The 21,407-nt window shown below is 45.2% G+C and overlaps 1 protein-coding gene across 1 annotated transcript in view; it reads right to left on the bottom strand.

Annotated features, from left to right (window-relative positions):
• LOC144500602 (myosin light chain kinase, smooth muscle-like) overlaps positions 1–21,407 on the bottom strand; it is an 86,062-nt gene that overhangs the window by 57,793 nt on the left and 6,862 nt on the right. Inside the window, exon 2 of the mRNA XM_078223783.1 lies at positions 1,705–1,821. Within this exon, the coding sequence (XP_078079909.1) occupies positions 1,705–1,821 (117 nt within the window). The remainder of the gene's footprint in view (positions 1–1,704; positions 1,822–21,407) is intronic.

Below are 21,407 nucleotides of genomic sequence, written 5' to 3'. Positions count from 1 at the left end.
GACGGCAGATTTCCTTCTCTGAAGGATATTAGTGAACCAGATGGGTTTCTACGACAATCAATAATGGCTTCGTGGTCACCATCATTGTCACGACTGTGCTTTGTAACAAGCAATACAAGAATGTGACAAAACAAACAGTTTAGAAGGTATTTCACAGGATGCCAGTCTCCCAGTAAAAAGATTAGCAGTTGTAGACAGACCAGAAGTATACAGCATCCTGCTAATAAGAAACATTAGATGATGGAAAACCATTCAGGGATGGCATTCATTGTTAATCTTTTAGACCTACAGGAGCTGAGGGGACAGACAGCAAATACTCAGAAAGAACCATCAAAGGAAAAATTATAGGACAATTGCCAGCCTTTCGTGGAAACAAGAGATAGATTCCACCCAGCAGCCTGAGAGGCAGGTTTTGCATCTAGCAGCCTGTGAGCCGGTTCTAGCTCACAGGCTAGAAGCAAGAGTGCAGAAACCTTTGTGGAGACAGTTAATACTATATCTTCACTGAACCAAGAAGGGACGTTTCCCAGAATAACTACTCAAACATAACAGTGTGGCAACTATAAGCTGGCATTTACTTAGAAATCTATTGAATTGGATGTTGTTTGGGAAGAGGGAAGTTCTGAAAGCGTTCAGATCTCATAAATGTCCTCAGGGTCAAAAAGGGTATTATCTACATGTCTGCTTAGTAGTTCTTATATGTAACTGTCTTAGATCATTATAGTCCTGCTTGTGTATATGGGTCTTTTCTTTATTGTAATAAATAGTCTTTAATAAGTGTTATACTATGACTGGGCTGTAACGATTCTCACTGGCTCTTGCACATGGCTCCTCACACCATTCCTTGAAGCAAAATTATACAACACCTCGAACCAGTGTTCCAGGTTTGGACACCTTCATAGATAACATCAGCTGGGTTTGTGACACCGAGGCTAACTTTTCATTTCCAGATTATTAATTGAATTTAAATTCCACCAGCTGTCATGGTGGGATTTGAACCCTGGGGTTCTAAATTACTGTTCCAGTGGCATTACTACAATGTCACCATCTCCCCCATGATGAAGTATGGCTGGCAGATGATTAATATAGCTGACTTGATGTTCTCACACCAAAGGATTTGAATATTCTGAAGTCAATGAAGGCAAGACATTAGTATAAATATCATATTGAGGATACAGTAAGAAGTCTCACATCACCAGGTTAAAGTCCAACAGATTTATCTGTAACCACGAGCTTTCTGAGCGCTGCTCCTTCATCAGGTGAGTGAGTGAGTGAGTGAAGGAGCAGCGCTCCAAAAGTTCGTGATTCCAAATAAATCTGTTGGACTTTAACCTGGTGTTGAGAGACTTCTTACTGTGCCCACCCCAGTCCAATGCCAGCATCTCCACCCCAAATTGAGGATGTTCAACCTTGAAATCACAAGCACTGGGTTATCAATGAATCGCCATCTGCGCTCAGCCATTTTAGCTAACTCATATAACTATAGCATTCAGACTGCTACAGGGGGAGATTTTTACTCAATCAAAACACATTCATTTATAGATTTAAAATCAGCCCTCACGTTTTTGTGTGTTACAGATTAAGTCTTGGTTTGATTCTTTCACACCCCTGGACATCAGAAAGTTTTTAGTGCGGCCTCCCACTTGAAATCAACCTCCCAATGGCCCCATAGTTTGAACACCCATCATCAGGGTTCAATCTCACCATTTATAAACCAGGATATGGTGATTGGCGGTGTTCCAGTAACTTTTCCCCGTAGCGTGATGGTGCTGCTTTCGTCCGCAGTGACATCTGTCAGGGGCTGTGTGAATACAGGACGCTCTGCAAATAGAGAAGGGACACAAGTGTCAGTACAAATACAATACTTAGATTACACCTTGTACAAACTCTTCTGTGACTTCTGACTGGGAAGGCTAACATAAATTAAGGACCATTGGCACTGAGGGCCCATACCCATTGAGAATTTTATTAAGACCAAATTCATTCACTTCAGACACATGTCGGCAGTAACCAAACAGGACTTTCATCCCAACAGCTAAAAGGCTTTAAACAGTTCCTGACTGCAAAGAAACATTTTTGAACCCACTGCTCCACCTTGCATCTCCACTGAAGGTATTTTGTCAACAATAACTGTTGTATGTTCAGAAGGTAACTCGGAGGTGTTTTGACCCTTGTATGGTTGAACATCACCGGTTTATTAATAACACAAAATTATATACATGTACACAAGATATAGCCCAAACTATGAGCTGATTCCATGCTTGCTTTTACACAGGTCTCCGCCCAATCCACAACTGACCTTAGTCTCAGGTCATGTGTCACTTTTCATGGCACCGTGGGCTGTATGGTTTCCCAATCCTACATCAACCCTTGCTATGTCAGATACCCTTATAGTTTTATTAGTGTCACAAGTGAGCCCGAGTCAGTGGCCCGAGTCAGTAGCCCGGGTCAGTAATTGGTAATACAGCCAGAGGGCAAGAGGAGGAAAAGAAGAATTTGTCAGTTACTATAGAAACTAGTCACATTTTTGTGCTTTGCATTAAATGTATGCACGTCACTCAGTTTGCTTGAAAACTGACAGTGTTAAATGTGTGGACAGAGACCGAAACACGATTCCTGAGTGACTGGCAGCAGCATTCCGATCATTTACTCATTTCAGGAGACTCCTGCACTAACTGCTCCGTGAGGATCAGTGACCCTATAGTGTGAAGATTTCTTTCTTCATTTTTCGCGGTATGTGGGTGTCGCTGGCTGATGCGCATCAATTGGACACGAGGCTCGAAGCTTCAGTAAAAGAAGGCTTTTATTAACTAACAATGAAGCTATCAGAACTTTAACACACTATCCCAGACTGAAGGGGTCCCGTCCGAGCAGGGACTCTTATACCTCTCCCAGGAGGCGGAGCCCGACTGGGATGTGCCACAACAGTAACAAACACAGGTGTAACAACCCCACCCTAACCCAACAGCAACATTAGTACAATCCCACAGTAACCTATATACATTCCTGTAGTACTGGCCAGCCCTGGCTCAGTACTATCCAGTGGGAACCAACGATGGTTCACCACACTGGCTGGGCCAGCATTTGTTGCTCATCCCTAATTGTTCTTGAACTGAGTGGCTGGTTGGTCCATTCCAGAGGGCAGTAAAGAGCCAACAACATTGTTGTGGTTCTGGAGTCACTTGTAGGCCAGACCGGGTAAGGACGGCAGATTTCCTTCCCTAAAAGGACATAAGTGAATCAGATGGGTTTTTACAACAATCAATGATAGCTGTTTGGAGAAATGCCTTTATTTTGTTGCACTGTACATGTTGGATACTGTAGCTTTCCATAGTCATGTGCCCTGAGTCTTGTGCCCTTTTATGTAATTTCCTTTGAGAATAAAGGATTCAGGCAGAAGTCATTTTAGTCATGGTCATATCGTGGTCACCATTACTGAGACTAGCTTTCACCAGCTGCTATGGTAGAATTTGAACCCATGCTCCCAGGGCATTAGCCTGGACCTCGATCTGGATTACTAGTCCAGTGACATTATTACAACGCCACAGTCTCCCCGCAAAGTGCTACCAGCTTTGTACTGAGACTAATCTGGAGGGATGCAAACCAGGTGTTAGTGATTCTGGAGTAATGCAAATTCAGGGCTCTAGAGAGGCTCAATTCAGTATCAGGCCAGGACTTGGCTTCCAACCCTGGCACAATTTGCACTAAAACTGTAGTGTCGGAGTGGAACAAAATGCCGCAATCTGTAAGCAAGAAAAATACCAAGAAGAAACTGGAATACTAACACTCTTGCAAACAAGGTTAATGACAGATTATGGATAAACATCAGAAATATAGTTCCTGAAAAGGGGGAGGGAAGAATGTTCATAGGAACATTGGATGTAGGATCGGGAGTAGGCCATTCAGCCCTTTGCACCGAAATAAGATCACGGCCGATCTGGTTGTTGTGTGAACTCCACTTTGCTGTCCTTCCCTTATTTATCAAAAATCTGGCTGACCCTGCCTTGGATAAATTCAATGACTCAGCCAAAGAGAGTTCCACACACTAATAACCTTTTAAGAGAAAATAAATTCTCCTCCTCTCCATCTTAAAGGGTAGACCTCTTTCTTAAACTGTGTCTCCTGGTTCTAGTCTCTCCCACAAGTAACATCTTCTGAATATCTACCCTACCAAATCCTCTCAGGATCTTTCAGGCTCAATAAGATCACCTCTTATCCTTCTAAACTCTGATGGGTGTAGGCCCAACCTGTTCACCCTTTCATCACAAGAGAAGCCCCCCATTGCAAATGGAACAGCTGATTAAAGACACAATATGGATGGCATGGTGGCACAGTGGTTAGCACTACTGCCTCACACAGACAGGGACCCGGGTTTGATTCCCGTGCTTGGGTCACTGTCTGTGTGGAGTCGGCACGTTCTCCCCATGTCGGCGTGGGTGCTCCGGTTTCCTCCCACAGTCGGAAAATGTGCTGGTTAGGTGCATTGGCCATGCTAAATTCTCCCTCAGTGTACCCAAACAGATGCAGGAGTGCGATGACTAGAAGAGTTTCAAAGTAAATTCATTGCCTTTTTAATGTCAGCCTACTTGTGACTAATAAATAAACTTTATTTGTAACGCACACAACACTGATGAACTGATAAAAGATTAAGCACGTCTACAACTTCAGTACTGCTCAGAATACTCAGTGTCTGCAATGTTAATGCTCATTAATTCAAGAAATGCAACAACAACGATTGGCCCAAGGAACAAAGAGGACACAATGTTTACAGATAATGTTCCATTGCAAGAAGGCTTGCAAATATTGATGCTAACTGGAGAACCAGCCGGAAGAAAAACACCCAAACAGAACCAAACAGGGAAACGTGAGCAAGAGAGCTCCTAAACAACAAACAAGCATCTTGAGGAAATAGAGGACTGCGGCACACCAGAAGGGAGTTGAGCATTTCACTTCCTGATCTTTTGACACTTTTTATCTCGCGTCCAGCTTGCTGGAAATTTCAAAAGGGAGAGCATATTTAATGATAAGGAAAATCTAACCCTGTGTCCCTTCCAACAGCTCAAAAATAATTGCTTGTTCTCGCAATGCACAGCCTGCTTTCCAGTAATGTCTGTTTCCTCATTCGCATCGACTGGAGCAGTCCTGTTTGAATGAACTTTTTAAGAAAACGTATCATTCACATAAATGCCAGAAGTGTCAATCAATCGTGCCTATGCTAGCGCAGATAGAGCGATCTGACCGCTGTTCCCCCCCCCCCCGACCCCCCCCTACCCCCCCCCCCCCCCCCTTACCCCTTACCCCCCTCCTACTCACTCTTTCTCCACAGGCCTACCATTTATTTCCAATTCAAGAAATTCAATTCCTGTTGGAAGCCGTCAGTGAATTTGGTTCAATTGTCCTTTCAGGCATTCCAGACAAATCATAGTAACCCACTGATTTTTTTTTAGGTTTGCATTCTGCATCCCATCTCACTTTGTAAACTTGCTGTCGCAGTAGTGGATAATCCATAGAATCCCTACAGTGCAGAAGGAGGTCATTTGGCCCATCGAGTCTGCACCAACCACAATCCCACCCAGGCCCTATTCCTATAACCCCACATATTTACCCTGTTAATCCCCCTGACACTAAGGGGCAATTTAGCATGGCCAAATCAACCTAACCCGCACAACTTTGGACTGTGGGAGGAAACCGGAGCACCCAGAGGAAACCCACGCAGGCACAGGGAGAATGTGCAAACTCCACACAGACAGTGATCCAAGGCTGGAATTGGGTCCCTGGCACTGAGGCAGCACTGCTAACAAAATACATAGAATCTCCACAGTGCAGAAAAAACTAATTCGACCCATCGGGCCCACACCGACAACAATCCCATCCAGACCCTATCCCCATTCCTCATTAATCCCCCTGACACTAAGGCATGGTCAAGCAACCTAACTTGCATATCTTTGGATTGTGGGAGGAAACCGGAGCACCCAGGGGAAACCCACGCAGACACGGGGAGAACGTGCAAACTCCACACAGACAGTCACCCTAGGCCGGGATTGAACTGTGAGGCATCAATGCTAACCACTGTGCCGCCCTTAAACTGATAGTTCAAAGGTTTCCTGTGTAGCTTTCTTTTATTCATTCATGGGATCTGGCTGTTGCTGGCTGGCCAGCATTTGTTGCCCATCCCTAATTGCCCTTGAACTGAGTGGTTTGTTAGGCCATTCCAGAGCTGTGGCTCTGGAGTCACATGTAGGCCAGACCAGGTAAGGATGGCAGATTTCCTTCCCTAATGGACATTAGTGAACCAGATGGCTTTTTACAATAATCAACAATGGTCATCATTAGACTTTTAATTCCATATTTTTAGTGATGATGTGGAAACACTGGCATTGGACTGGGGTGAGCACAATAAGAAGTCTCACAACACCAGGTTAAAGTCCCAACAGGTTTATTTGGAATCACCAGCTTTCGGAGTGCTGCTCCTTCATCAGATGAATCATTTATTAAATTTTTATTGAATTCAAATTTCACCATGTGCCATGGTGGGATTCGAACCATGGTCCCCAAAGCATTAACCTGGGTCTCTGGATTACTAGTCCAGTGACAAGACCACTGCACCAGCACCTCCCCATTCTTGATATTATCGATAGAAAAGCGGAAATGTTTTTAATAGTCAGCATGTTGGATAGCATCTGTGGAGATAGAAACAGAGGTAACAGTTCAGACCAATGAGCGCTCATTAGAATCTTTCCTATTGTCACCTCCGGTTCTTTTGCCAATCATATTAAATCTGCATCTTCTGCTTAGCCAATCCTTCAGCCACTACAAAAATTTCTCCTTATTTACTCACATCAAAAGTAATCATTTTGAAAAGCTGTCAATCCTCCTCCAACCTTCACTGTCAGAAGGAAAGCAACCCAAGCTTCTTCATTCTCTCTACATAACAGATTTATGTCCTGGTGCCATTCTAGTAAATTTCTTACTCTCTAGTCAACACGGATTCATGAAGGTTAAGTCTTGCCTCACAAATTTGATTGAATTCTTTGAGGAGGTAACTAAGTGTGTAGATGAAGGTAGAGCAGTTGATGTCGTATACATGGATTTTAGTAAGGCGTTTGATAAGGTTCCCCATGGTCTGCTCATGAAGAAAGAAGGGAGGTGTGGGATAGAGGGAAATTTGGCCAATTGGATAAGTGACTGGCTATCTCATAGAAGACAGAGGGTGGTGGTGGATGGAAAATTTTCAGACTGGAGACCAGTTACCAGTGGTGTACCACAGGGATCAGTGCTGGGTCCTCTGCTATTTGTGATTTTTATCAATGACTTGGAGGAGGGGACTGAAGGGTGGGTCAGTAAATTTGCTGATGACACCAAGATTGGTGGAGTAGTGGATGAGGTGGAGGGCTGTTGTAGGCTGCAAAGAGACATTGATAGGATGCAGAGCTGTGCTGAAAAATGGCAGATGGAGTTTAATACTGATAAGTGCGAGGTGATTCATTTTGGTAGGACAAATTTGAATGCGGATTACAGGGTCAATGGCAGGGTTCTGAGGAATGTGGAAGAACAGAGAGATCTTGGGGTTCATATCCACAGATCTCTGAAGGTTGCCACTCAAGTGGATAGAGCCGTGAAGAAGGCCTATAGTGTGTTAGCGTTTATTAACAGGAGGTTTGAGTTTAAGAGCCGTGGGGTTATGCTGCAACTGTACAGGACCTTGGTGAGACCACATTTGGAATATTGTGTGCCGTTCTGGTCACCTCACTATAAGAAGGATGTGGAAGCATTGGAAAGAGTGCAGAGGAGATTTACCAGGATGCTGCCTGGTTTGGAGGGTAGATCTTATGAGGAAAGGTTGAGAGAGCTAGGGCTTTTCTCTTTAGAGTGGAGGAGGATGAGAGGCGACTTAATAGAGGTTTATAAGATGAAGAGGGGGATAGATCGAGTGGACGTTCAGAGACTATTTCCTCGGGTGGATGTAGCTGTTACTAGGGGGCATAACTATAAGGTTCATGGTGGGAGATATAGGAGGGATGTCCGAGGGAGGTTCTTTACTCAGAGAGTGGTTGGGGTGTGGAATAGACTGCCTGCTGTGATAGTGGAGTCGGACACTTCAGGAACTTTCAAGCAGTTATTGGATAGGCACATGGAGCACACCAGAATGATAGGGAGTGAGATAGCTTGATCTTGGTTTCGGAAAAGGTTCGGCACAACATCGTGGGCCAAAGGGCCTGTACTGTGCTGTACTGTTCTATGTTCTATGAAAGGTATGCTTTGTCTGTATAGCGTGCAAGAAACAATACTTTTCACTGTATATTAATACATATGACAATAATAAATCAAATCAAAATCCTCTGTACAATGTAGTTCCAAGATTATAAACAACACCCCAGCTGAGAACTAGCTAGTGATTGTTGTGCAAGTCATTTGTTACTGTACCCTGTGCCTCTGTCGATAATGCCAAGGGCCTCAATATGTTTTTCTAGCCATAAACTATAGACCCGGATTTTCCACCTCCCATGGATTGGATTTCCTGCTGCGGATGTAGTGAGCCATCGGCCCGTGGTTAGCACTGCCGCCTCACTGCGCCAGGGATCCGGGTTCAATTCCGGCCTCGGGTGAGTGTCTGTGAGGAGTCTGCACGTGTCTGCGTGGGTTTCTTCCAGGTGCTCCAGTTCCCTCCCACAGTCCAAAGATGTGCAGGTTGGGTTGATTTGCCATGGTAAATTGTCCCTTAGTGTCAGGGAGATTAATAGGTAAATATGTGGGGTTATGGGGATAGAGCTTGGATAGGATTGTGATCGGTGCAGACTCGATGGGCCAAATGGCCTCTTTCTGCACTGTAGCGATTCTTTGATTTTCCGGTCTTGCTGAGGTCCACAGGCTTTTGTGTGTAGCTCGCATGCCTTGCTGCCGAGGAAGGAGCTGTGGGGGGGGGGGGGGGGGGGCGTGGTTCAACCCAGTCCCACCAACAGGAAGGAGCTGTGGAGGGGGGGGGGGGTTCAACCCAGTCCCACCAACAGGAAGAGCGGAAAACCCCGCCAATAGCCTTCACAGATTCAACTTGCTTATCCCCTTCAAGGGTGTATATTACTCCGTGAAGCTGGCTCTCACTGCAACCCCTTCATCTCCAATGTTTTCCAGTTCTGATGCAAGCTCATTGACCTGGAACATTATTATTTTTTCTGCACAGATGTTGCCTGATGGACCCTATATTTCCACAACTTTCTGTTTTCATTACCAGTTACAATGATTTGGCTGTGTACATTTCATCAGATGAAAGGTTTTGCACACCAAAATGTTATCTTTACACAGACTGACCTGATGCATATTCTAGTCTTATCCGTTGCTCCACATCTCCCATGTGTGCTAGCTTATTTCATTCTAATTCACTGTTTAGATCATTGAAGAGGATCAGAAGCAGCAGCAATGTAATTTTATCATTTAAATCAACAAAACATTAAGACAGAGACAAGGAGAGATTCTTTCTCTCAGAGTCATAGAGTCATAGAGATTTACAGCATAGAAACAGGAGGGCGGCACGGTAGCACAGTGGTTAGCACTGCTGCTTCACAGCTCCAGGGACCTGGGTTCGATTCCTGGCTTGGGTCACTGTCTGTGTGGAGTTTGCATATTCTCCTCATGTCTGCATGGGTTTCCTCCGGGTGCTCCGGTTTCCTCCCAAAGTCCAAAGATGTGCAGGTTAGGTTGATTGGCCGTGCCCCTTAGAGTCCTGAGATGCATGGATTAGCGGGTAAATGGGTAGGGCTTGGGTGGGATTATGGTTGGTGCAGACTCGATGGGCCAAATGGCCTCTTTCTGCACTGTAGGGTTTCCATGTATTTCTATGTAAACAGGCCCCTCGGCCCACCTTGTCCATGCCACCCAGTTTTTAATCACTAAGCCAATCCCAATTGCCTGCATTTGGCTCATATCCCTCTATATCGATCTTACCCATGCAACTGTCTAAACGCTTTTTAAAAGACAAAATTGTACCCGCCTTGACTACTGCCTCTGGCAGCTTGTTCCAGACACTCACCACTGTCTGTGTGAAGAAATTGCGATGTGGAGATGCCGGCGTTGGACTGGGGTAAACACAGTAAGAGTTTTAACAACACCAGGTTAAAGTCCAACAGGTTTATTTGGATATCTGCAGATATCCGCTCCATCTGACGAAGGAGCAACGCTCCGAAAGCTAATGGCATTTGCTACCAAATAAACCTGTTGGACTTTAACCTGGTGTTGTTAAAACTCTTACTGAAGAAATTGCCCCTCTGGGCACTTTTGTTTCTCTCCCCTCTCACCTTGAACCTATGCCCTCTAGTTTTAGACTCCCCTACCTTTGGGAAAAGAAGTTGACTATCTGCCTTATCAATGCCCCTCATTATTTTATAGACCTCTATAAGGTCACCCCCTAAGCCTCCTGCGCTCCAGAGAAAAAAGTCCCAGTCTATCCAGCCTCTCTTTATAACTCAAACCATCAAGTCCCGGTAGCATCCAAGTAAATCTTTCTGCACTCTTTCTAGTTTAAAAATATCCTTTCTATAATAGTGTCCAGAACTGTACACAGTATTCCAAATGAGGCCTTACTAATGTCTTGTACAACTTCAACAAGACATCCCAATTTCTATATTCAATGTCCTGACCAAGAAACCAAGCATGCTGAATACCTTCTTCACCACTCTGTCCATCTGTGACTCCACTTTCAAGGAGCTATGAATCTGTACCCCTTGATCTCTTTGTTCTGTAACTCTCTCCAATGCCCTACCATTAACTGAGTAGGTCCTGCCCCGGTTCAATCTACCAAAATGCATCACCTCACATTTATCTAAATTAAACTACATCTGCCATTCTTCGGCCCACTGGCCCAATTGAGCAAGATCCCATTGCAATCCTAGATAACCTTCTTCACTGTCCACTATGCCACCAATCTTGGTGTCATCTGCAAACTTACTAACCATGCCTCCTAAATTCTCATCCAAATCATTATTATAAATGACAAATAACAGTGGACCCAGCACCAATCCCTGAGGCACACCACTGGTCACAGGCCTCCAGTTTGAAAAACAACCCTGTACAACCACCCGCTGTCTTCAAGCCAATTTTCTATCCAATTGGCTAGCTCACCCTGGATCCCATGAGATTTAACCTTATGCAACAACCTACCATGCGGTACCCTGTCAAAGAGCGTCATGTGTCCCTGGAACTCTCTTCCTCAAAAGGCAGTGGAAGCAGAGTATTTGAATGGCACAGTTAGATAGATTCTTGATGAGCAGTGGGGGGGTGGGGGGGGGGGGTGCGTTGGGTCTCAGGGGTAGGCAGGTGATGTAGAGGTTACATCAGATCAGTCACAATCTCATTGAATAGCAGAGCAGGCTGGAGAGGGCTGAATGGCCTACGCCTGGTCCTAATGAATCTGTTTGTAACCATATTCAGCGGAATATTTGCAGCAATTGAGCAAACATTTACACTGGTTTCAAATTGACAAAACGCATTGGTTAAAATTTTGAAAGAAGGGATTTTAAATGTTCTGTTTCATACACATGACCTTCGAAGTTAAGCTTCACAGTGAATTTCCAAAACAGCTGGCAACTTTTCGAGCTTTGTGTGGTGTGTAAATAAACTTTAGTCTTTCCAAGTGGCACCGAATGGGAGTACTGAAACAGTAAAAGTTACTGAAGGAAAATTAGAATCATAAAATCCCTACAGAGCAGAAGGAGGACATTCAGCCCATCAAGTCTGTACTGACTCCCCGAAAGACCATCTTACCCAAGTCCATTCGCATTTACCATGGTTAATCCACCTAACCTGCACATCTTTGGACTGTGGGTGGAAACTGGAGCACCCAGAGGAAACCCACGCAGACATGGGGAGAATGTGCAAACTCCACACAGATAGTCACCCAAGGCTGGAATCAAACCCTGGTCCCTGGCGCTGTGAGGCAGCAGTGCTAACCACTGTGCCGCTGTGCTACCCCAATTATCCCAGAGGAGTGTCTCTCGTTAGACTAGCAGGAAATGTGTAAACTACAATACTCCAAAACCGTTAGGCGCCGAATCTGCAATCAACATAACTCATCACCCTCAAATTTCCTGGAAAAAAGAAAACTGCAGTAAACAAGAAAGATCTAAAAGGAGGGGTTTTCAGACTGAGATCCAGCAAGTCTGCACTGCTGGGGCGGCTCGGTGGCACAGTGGTTAGCACTGCTGCCTCACAAGGCCAGGGACCCGGGTTCAATTCTGGCCTCAGGTCACTGTCTGTGTGGAGTTTGCACATTCTCCTTGTGTCTGTGTGGGTTACCTCCGGGTGCTCCGGTTTTCTCCCACAGTCCAAGATGTGCCGGTTAGGTTGATTGGACATGCTAAATTGACCCTTGTGTCAGGGGGGTTAGCAGGGTAAATATGTGGGGTTACGGGAAAAGGGCCTGGGTGGGAATGTGATCGGTGAAGACTCGATGGGCCGAATGGCCTCCTTCTGCACTGTAGGGATTCTAAGATTCCTAATCTCTGTGGATCTGGGCACTCCTTGAACGAGTATTTGAGTAAGTCAGAGAACGTCTGCAAGACTATCAAATTTCAGAATCAGCAGCTCGATTTTTGTAGTTACTGATGTGTTTAGCTGCTTTTTTATCCTGTTTACTTGTACCAAAAACATTTTGTACTGATAACCACGCCTTTCCTTTAGCCAGCAGACATGGGTTTGGAGCAGAATCCAGGCAGTTGGCATCAGGGGATGCGACAATGCAGTGACAGTTTTACCCACATTTCTCATTGTTTGTGCTTTACATTCAAGATTGCCCGGTTAAGCTTCTGTGAAACCTTTTGGATGATTTGTTACATTAAAAGTATGATATAAATGTAAGTCATAGAATCATGGAATCCCTATAGTGCATAAGGAGACCATTCAGCCCATCGAGTCTGCACCGACCACAATCCCACCCAGGCCCTATCCCTGTAACCCCACATATTTACCCTGCTAAGCCCCCTGACACTGAGGGTCAATTTAGCATGGCCAATCAACCTAACCAGCACAGCTTTGGACTGTGGGAGGAAACTGGAGCACCCGGGGGAAACCCACGCAGACACGGGGAGAACGTGCAGTCTCTACAGACGGTGACCCGAGGCCCGAATTAAACCCGGGTCCCTGGCGCTGTGAAGCAGCAGTGCTCACCATTGTGCCACCATGCCACCCCAACAAGTCATTCTTGTAAGACTTAACTCCCAAACCCAGCAGATGTTGGAAATCGGAAACAAAAGCAGAAAATGCTGGAAAAACTCAGCGGGGGGGATTTTCCCGTCCTACCCAACAAAGGAATCATGGGGCGGGGGGGCAGACCATGCAAAGGTTCGTTGACCTCGGGTGGGATTTTCCAGTTTTGGGGTGAGCGCGTCTGGGAAGTCCTGCCTTGCAGGTCTGGAGAGAGAAACAGGGTTAACGTTGAGTCTGTATAACTCTTCTTCAGAGTTGAAGAGAGGGAGAAATGTGATGGATTTTATACTCTTTAAGAGGGGATGGGGCAAGTGGAGCAAAACACAAGGTCATTGATAGGTGTGAGCCAGGAGAGATTTAATAAAGATGTCAAATCAAGTCAAGACAAAGGGGTATTAATGATAGCGTTAAAGACTAAAGAAGGTGCAGATAGTGGCATAAAGGTCAGATAGCAGAATGTGTTAATAGCAGAACAAAGGGTCAGTGCGCTGTGAAAGCAAAACTTAAGAACAAGTAACAGGTGGCCCTGTGGGGAACTGATGGGGCAGGTGAGGTGGCGGATCAAGAACCCAGTTTAACGTCTTAGTTAAAATATGACAAAAAAAAAGTCATTAAAAAGGAGGGTCAAGATAGAGGAGCGGAATGAAAATTGCTGCTGCAGTAATCCAGCAGGTTTCAAATTAAACAATGGGGTAGTTGTGTACAGTTTTAAGCAATTAATGTAATGGAGATGAAACAGTTTCTTTATAACACCTAAACAGTCAAGAATGATTTCATTCAGTGACCAGACAAGACAATCAGGTGCCTCATGGACACTCCCATATCAAAACGTTACTTTATTCCAGAGACAACTTGGCAAATACCCAAAATGTCACAGAGCTAAGGGCGGGGTTAAAGAACCCCCTTGCATTTCTTTTTTTCTTTCTCTCAGAAACAAAGAAAGAAAAATTAACATAAGCAAGGTTGTATATATCAGGGAATTGTAAACATAGAAACAATCTGCAATGTAAGAGAGTGTGACAATCAATGTTATGTACCGTATTTACCCACATTACACTGTGAACTGGTAGATTTGTGTTGTGCGGTAACTTACCTTTTAGCAATTTTAGAAATAACGTCAATTCTTTAGAAAAAAATGGAATCTGTTAATAAAAGCAACATGAAGCAACAGCAAGAAATCAGCAAATTTGAAAGTGAGGTTTCACTTTTACGCCTTCCAGCTCTCACCACTCCTCATCTCCCCACACTCTCCCAATGCCCTTAACCAAGAGTGCATAGAGAGGTTTGGCTGAGAGCCTACACATCCATTAGTCTGCTGAAACAGCTGCACCGAAAGGAAAATATTGCTTGACCGTTTTCTCTCTTAGGCCTAGTTCTCAATTTCTCAATGTTTGTTTATACAAGGAAGCGGTGTTGAGTGAGTGTAGCGTTTGCTATTGATACTGTAAAGATCTGGTTGATTTACACTTTTATAGTCATGTAGCAAAAATAGTTATTTTGTCAGGGTGTTATGAAAGAATTTTTCATTCATGGCATTGGTTCTGTATAGAGTGTATACTGGGTAAACGGGCAATGTAGGGCCATAGGTTGGTTTGGAGGCATGAAAGGTCATTGGGGTGGGTGGGGGGGCATAGGTAAGACCGTTTGAACTTGTGATTCAAAAGGTCCCCTGATCCCGATGATGGTTCACGACTCCTCTGAGGAGCCAGGAACTACGATGCATTGAAAAGCTGGCCCGATTTGACAAAAACTGTTCAGAGATATCTATACCTGTAATGGAGGTGGCCAGGTCAGGAGTGCAGGCTCGCAAACCAGTCCAGTCTCATCCCGTGTTGCCAAAAACCGGGGCACCAGGAATAGGGCTAGGAGATCCTGAATAGGGTCCCAGGCTTTTCAAATGTTCACAGAATCTTCCTGGCTGCATTAAAATCCAGCGCGTTAACTCTTGTTTCCCTCTCTCCACAATTGCTGCCTGACCAGCTGAGCATTTTACTTTTATCTGAGATTTCCAGCATCCGCACAGTATTTTGCTTTTCGCACCAGAAATGCTCTGCTGGTGAACCACAGGATTGCTCGCTCCCACCTCGAGCAGCTAGACAAGGCCTCAGTTTAACACCTCAGCTAAAATATGGCACCTCCAACAATGATGTGGAGATGCCGGCGTTGGACTGGGGTAAGCTGAGGCCACACTATCTGTAACCCCCACGACTTGTCTGGGCTTGCAAAATCTCTGACTGTCCTGGCTGGAGACAATACACATCTCTTTAACCTGTGCTTAACCCTCTCCCCACTCACATTGTCTGTACCTTTAAGACTTGATTACCTGTAAAGACTCGCATTCCAACCATTATTTTGTAAATTGAGTTTGTGTCTTTATATGCCCTCTTTGTGAACAGAACTCCCACTCACCTGATGAAGGAGCAGCGCTCTGAAAGCTTGTGGCTCGTGCTACCAAATAAACCTGTTGGACTTTAACCTGGTGTAGTGAGATCTCCAACAATGCCAGCACTCCATCACAGAAGAATCATCCTGGATTACGGGTGCGAGTGTCTGAGGTAACCCCGGCAACCTCTGATTCAGGGGCAAGAATGTTACCATTGAGCAGAGGCTGTTGGTGAAGTAACCCCAAAAAGGAAACATAACAATCAAATTTTTCAAAGCCAGCCAGGAGGCCAGGATAAGATGAAGCGTTGGATTGAGCCCAGGAGGGGGTGAAATGCCTCATCCTGTCAGCTTGGATCTTGTTTGATTGAATCCGTTGAATATGTTTAAATCACGGATAGATGGATTCCTGATCGGTAAGGGAATTAGGGGTTATAGGGATCAGACGGGTAAGTGGAACTGATCCACTTCAGATCAGCCATGATCTTATTGAATGGCGGGGCAGGCTCGAGGGGCTAGATGGCCTACTCCTGCTCCTATTTCTTATGTTCTTATGTAACCCAAGATGGGATGCAATGTCGTGTCAGCTGGTTTGTCCCTCATGGGGGGACCACAATTGGACTTAATTTGAATTTGATTTTTGATTAGAATTAATGTACCAGAAGATAAAAAAAGAAAGGAGAGTAAAGAAAAAGGATAAGACAAAAGTGTGGCTTGTGCTTTCACACCAGAGACCAAGTTACACACCAGTGTTTAAGATATACCCTCCAAAGCTTAAGTTTACTTATTGTCACAAGTAGGCTTACATTAACACTGCAATGAAGTTACTGTGAAAAAAGCTTTGCGGTAAAGCCGTATTTTCAGGATACAACTTACACATAGGAATAAGCACCCAAAGAAAACAAATAGCCTGACTAGATCAAACGTGACTGAGAACATAAAAGTAGCTCTCCCAGTTTAACATTATTGTATGTTTCATGGGATGTGGGTGTCCCTGGCAAGGCCAGCATTTGTTGCCCATCCCTAACTGTCCTTGAACTGAGTACAGAGGACAATTGAGAGTCAACTACTTTGCTGTGGGTCTGGAGTCACATGTAGGCCAGACCGGGTAAGGACAGCAGATTCCCTTCCCTAAAGGACTTTAGTGAACCAGATGGGTTTTGATGCCAATCGCTGAAGCTGTTGTGGTCACCATGGTGGTAAGACTAGCTTTATTTTATGAATTAAATTTAAATTCCACAAGCTGCCATGGTGAGATTTGAACTCCTGTCCACAAATCATTAGCCTGGACCTCTGCATTACAAGCCCTCTGACATTGCCACTCTTCTACCATCTCCCAATGGATTGGGAGATATTTCACCACAACAACGAGAGTGTAAAAATACTTCAGCATCAACACACTCAAGGAGAATCCCTTTTTATCTCAAATTCAAACAAATCTGAAGAACGAAACTCAAACGTTTTACTGAAATGCATCTCCCCCACCCCCAAAAAAGTCTTGATGTCCAAGGGACAAAGATGGGAAAGATCCAGAAATTTCCAGCATGCTGGTTTGATTATGCCAAGCTCATCATAGGATGAATAGTCCTAATGCTAAGCTAAAGGCAGTAAAAAGAAGAAAGAGAATTTGAATTAGAGAAGAAAAAGTGAATTGAAACTTAGGAAAATCTGGAAAACAAAATGCTGGAAATACACAGCAAGTCAGTCAGCATCTGAAAGGAAAATACAGATTAAGTTTTAAAGTTCATTTATGATGTGTCACAAGTAGGCTTACATTAACACTGCAATGAAGTTACTGTGAAAATCCCCTCGTCGCCACTCTCTGGCGCCTGTTTGGGTACACTGAGGGAGAATTTGACATGGCCAATGCACCCAACCAGCATATCTTTTGGACTGTGGGAAGAAACCCACGCAGGCACGGGAAGAATGTGCAAACTCCACACAGACAGTGATCCAAGCCTGGAATTGAACCCAGGTACCTGGCGCTTTGAGGCAGCAGTGCTAACCACTGTGCCAATATTTTTAGTGTAGACTGAGAGTATGACGTATCTTAACAGATGATAGAAAAATGTCATCTGGCCTGTTCAGACATGTTGCAGCTTGGTCCCTATAGTCTCACTGACCAGAGTAAAGGATCCACACACAAATGCTCAAACTGTCTTTTTCCTCTGCAGTTGTTGAGATTTGCTTCAAGCACTTTTGTTTCTATTATGTATTAGGAAGCAAGTTGTAATCAAGTAATTTGCTCCAGGGACCCGTGTTCGATTCCTGGCTTGGGTCACTGTCTGTGCGAAGTCTGCACGTTCTCCCCGTGTCTGCGTGGGTTTCGTCCAGGCGCTCCGGTTTCCTCCCACAGTCCAAAGATGTGCAGGTTAGGTTGATTGGCCATGATAAATTGCCCCTTAGTACCAGGAGGACTAGCAGGGTAAATATGTGAGGTTAGAGGGATAGGACCTGGGTGGGATTGTTGTCAGTGCAAAATCAATGGGCTGAATGGCCTCCTTCTGCACTGTAAAGATTCGATGATTCTAAGTGAATCTGACAGATGCTTAATTACATTAGAAATGGCACTCAAGCAGAGACAATGTCTGACCTCACTCAAAGGCCTACAACAGTCATGCTGCTCATGGCGAGTCATTTTGAAAACTAATATGAATGTGGCATTAGAAACAATCACACAATGTCAATCCCTGTTAGATGTGGAGTTGCTGTCCATCCTGGGGCACCCTTGATGTGGTCAGCTAGACAGGTAGAAACAATGAAGTATTGTCCAAACTCTACTGGTCAGACTGATCTGATCCCTGTTGGTCTTCCCATGTCCGTGTACATTCAATTCCACTGGAACCATACAATCCCTACAGTGCAGGAAGAGGCATCCGGCCCATTGAGTCTGCACCGACTCTCCGATACAACATCCCATCCTTGCCCTCCACTCTGCCCTATCACCATAACCTTGTGCATTTACCATGGCTAATCCACCTAACCTACACATCTTGGGACACTAAGGGGCAAGTTAGCATGGCCAATGCAGCCTACCTGCACATCTTTGGACTGTGGGAGGAAACCGGAGCACCCAGAGGAAACCCATGGAGACACAGGGAGAACGTGCAAACTCAACACAAACAGTCACCCAAGTCTGGAATCGAACCGGTGTCCCTGGCGCTGTGAGGCAGCAGTGCTAACCACTGTGCCACCGTGCCGCCCTGGGTCCCTGGTGCTGTGAGGCAGCAGTGCTAACCACTGTGCGACCGTGCCGCCCTGGGTCCCTGGTGCTGTGAGGCAGCAGTGCTAGCCACTGTGCCGCCGTGCCGCCCTGGGTCCCTGGTGCTGTGAGGCAGCAGTGCTAACCACTGTGCCACCGTGTCGCTGTGAGGCAGCAGTGCTAACCACTGTGCCACCGTGTCGCTGTGAGGCAGCAGTGCTAACCACTGTGCCACCGTGTCGCTGTGAGGCAGCAGTGCTAACCACTGTGCCACCATGCCACCCTATTTGAATTTGAAAGCAAGCTTCAAATTCCAGTTGCTTCAGTGAAACTTATTGATAGGAAAATGGATTGATTTCCTGCCTCTTTCCGAAGATGGGATGCTTTGACTTTCTGTTGGATTTAACACAGAGTTCCTCGTCTAATCCCTGACGAGGAACATCCATTTGATCCCATTAGTTCAGTGAAAGCAGGAACGGCTAATTCAAACTGTGCTCACCTCACTGGGATGGTGCTGTCACAGTTACAGTCAAACTAATGGAGACTCTATCACTGCCTTTATCCTCGCTTGTTATATTCATCAGAGTAAGTGCTTAAAATAAATAAACTCTTCAAATCCACTTATCAGAGTGCCCAGTTAATAACAGCAAGATTTGTCCTCAATCCAATTAAAACCATCCACTACCCTTACTGTCACAGCAACCAAATTTACACCGAGTGGAACTAAACCCAGCCATTAGTCAGTTCTTTACTTCATAGAATCGTAGAAACCCTACAGTGCAGAAGGAGGCCATTCGACCCATTGAGTCTGCACCGACCACAATCCTAACCCAGACTCTATCCCCACAACCCCACACATTTACCCTGCCACCCTACACATCCCAGGACACTGTGGCAATTTAGCACCAGCCAATCCACCTAACCTACACATCTTTGGACTGTGGGAGGAAACCGGAGCACCCAGAGGAGACCCACGCAGACACGGGGAGAACGTGCAGACTCCACACAGACAGTCACCCAAGTCACCTAGAGTTAAAGAATTCTGAAAATGACCAAAATTGTATATCCAATTCAAATATATGTTCCATAAACATCAAAACTCAAAGTTGATTTTTATTTATATGTGAAGATCGCCCTCTTAATTAACCGTGTGTTTTAAATTGCAATGACTGTTCAGCAGCCTCTGATGCTTGTCTATTCCTCTTTGGTCATAACCACTCATTCTGAAATTGTAACTTCGGTTAGTTACAGAGTCACATTTACAGTCGCAATATCATTGAGCAGAAGATGCATTGAACTGTTGCAAAAACCACACTGTCCTCAGATGTTTTGGTAAATGGGTAAAAAATGAGTTGCTCAAAACACCTTTTTTTTTCAACAGAGTTTGCAGCAAGTGTTACAGTTAGAAAGCAGACTCAGAGTTATCAGAATCAGGAACTCTAATGGTGACTGTTTGGTTGCAACAGCTCAACTTTTAGTTTCCTTTTATATTTGTGCACCGGTTTCCTGATTCTTTAATGTTTCCTTCTCCAAGCGATCACCTCAAAAGGTCAAAATGGTAAATGATGGCCTTCCTTTCCAGGCCTCAACCCACCTCTGTACAGGACTGGCTTGTGGCAACCTCTGTAAATTTACCCTGGGGAACGGAGGATTTACTTAAACTCTGGCACTGATCTGTCCCTTTGATGGTGAGGGCATCATGAGAAGTCACACAAGCTTGCTAGTTGGGAACCTCAGAGCAAATATACCCAATCATCATGTATGCCATTATTCCTGCTACCGTAAAAGATCCGTGGACATGAACTCCCAGCTCTCCCTGTTCCTGCATCTCCTTTCAAATTGCATCATTCAGTTCATACTGCTCACTTCCCACTTCCCACCAAAGTGTATCACTTCACACCTCGGTGTTAAACTTCCTCTGCCATGTGTCTGCCCATTTCACCAATCTACCTTTCTGCTCCTCATGTCAGCCTTCAACACCTCCTCCACGATCATCCTCAATACCGGTCCCCCACAAGGCTGTGTCCTCAGCCCCTCAGCCTCCTTATACACCTCTGACTGTGTGGCCAAATTCCCCTCCAACTCGATTTTGAAGTTTGCTGATGAAACCACCATAGTGGGTCAGATCTCAAACAATGACGAGACAGAGTAGGGGCAGCACGGTAGCACAGTGGTTAGCACTGCTGCCTCACAGCGCCAAGGACTTGGGTCACTGTTCGTGTGGAGTTTGCACGTTCTCCCCGCGTCTGCGTGGGTTTCCTCCGGGTGCTTCGGTTTCCTCGCAGTCCAAAGGCGTGCGGGTTAGGTTGATTGGCCATGCTAAATTGACCCTAATGTCAGGGGATTAGTGGAGTAAATATGTGGGGTAACGGGGTTAGGGCCTGGGTGGGATTGTGGTCAGTGCAGACACGATGGGCCGAATGGCCTCCTTCTGCACTGTAGGGATTCTATGATCCTATGGATTCTACGAGTACAGGAAAGAGATAGAGAATCTGATGAACTGGTGCAATGACAATATTCTCTCCCTCAATGTGAACAAAATGTGAACAATATGTAGGGATAAGGGAGTAGGGCCTGGGTGGGATTGTGGTCGGTGCAGACCCGATGGGCCAAATGGCCTCTTTCTGCA

This window comes from Mustelus asterias, chromosome 11 (assembly GCF_964213995.1).
Source record: "Mustelus asterias chromosome 11, sMusAst1.hap1.1, whole genome shotgun sequence".
Lineage (NCBI taxonomy): Eukaryota > Metazoa > Chordata > Chondrichthyes > Carcharhiniformes > Triakidae > Mustelus > Mustelus asterias.
Note: the sequence above shows the minus strand (reverse complement) of the source record. Positions and strands in the feature narration are given on the sequence as shown.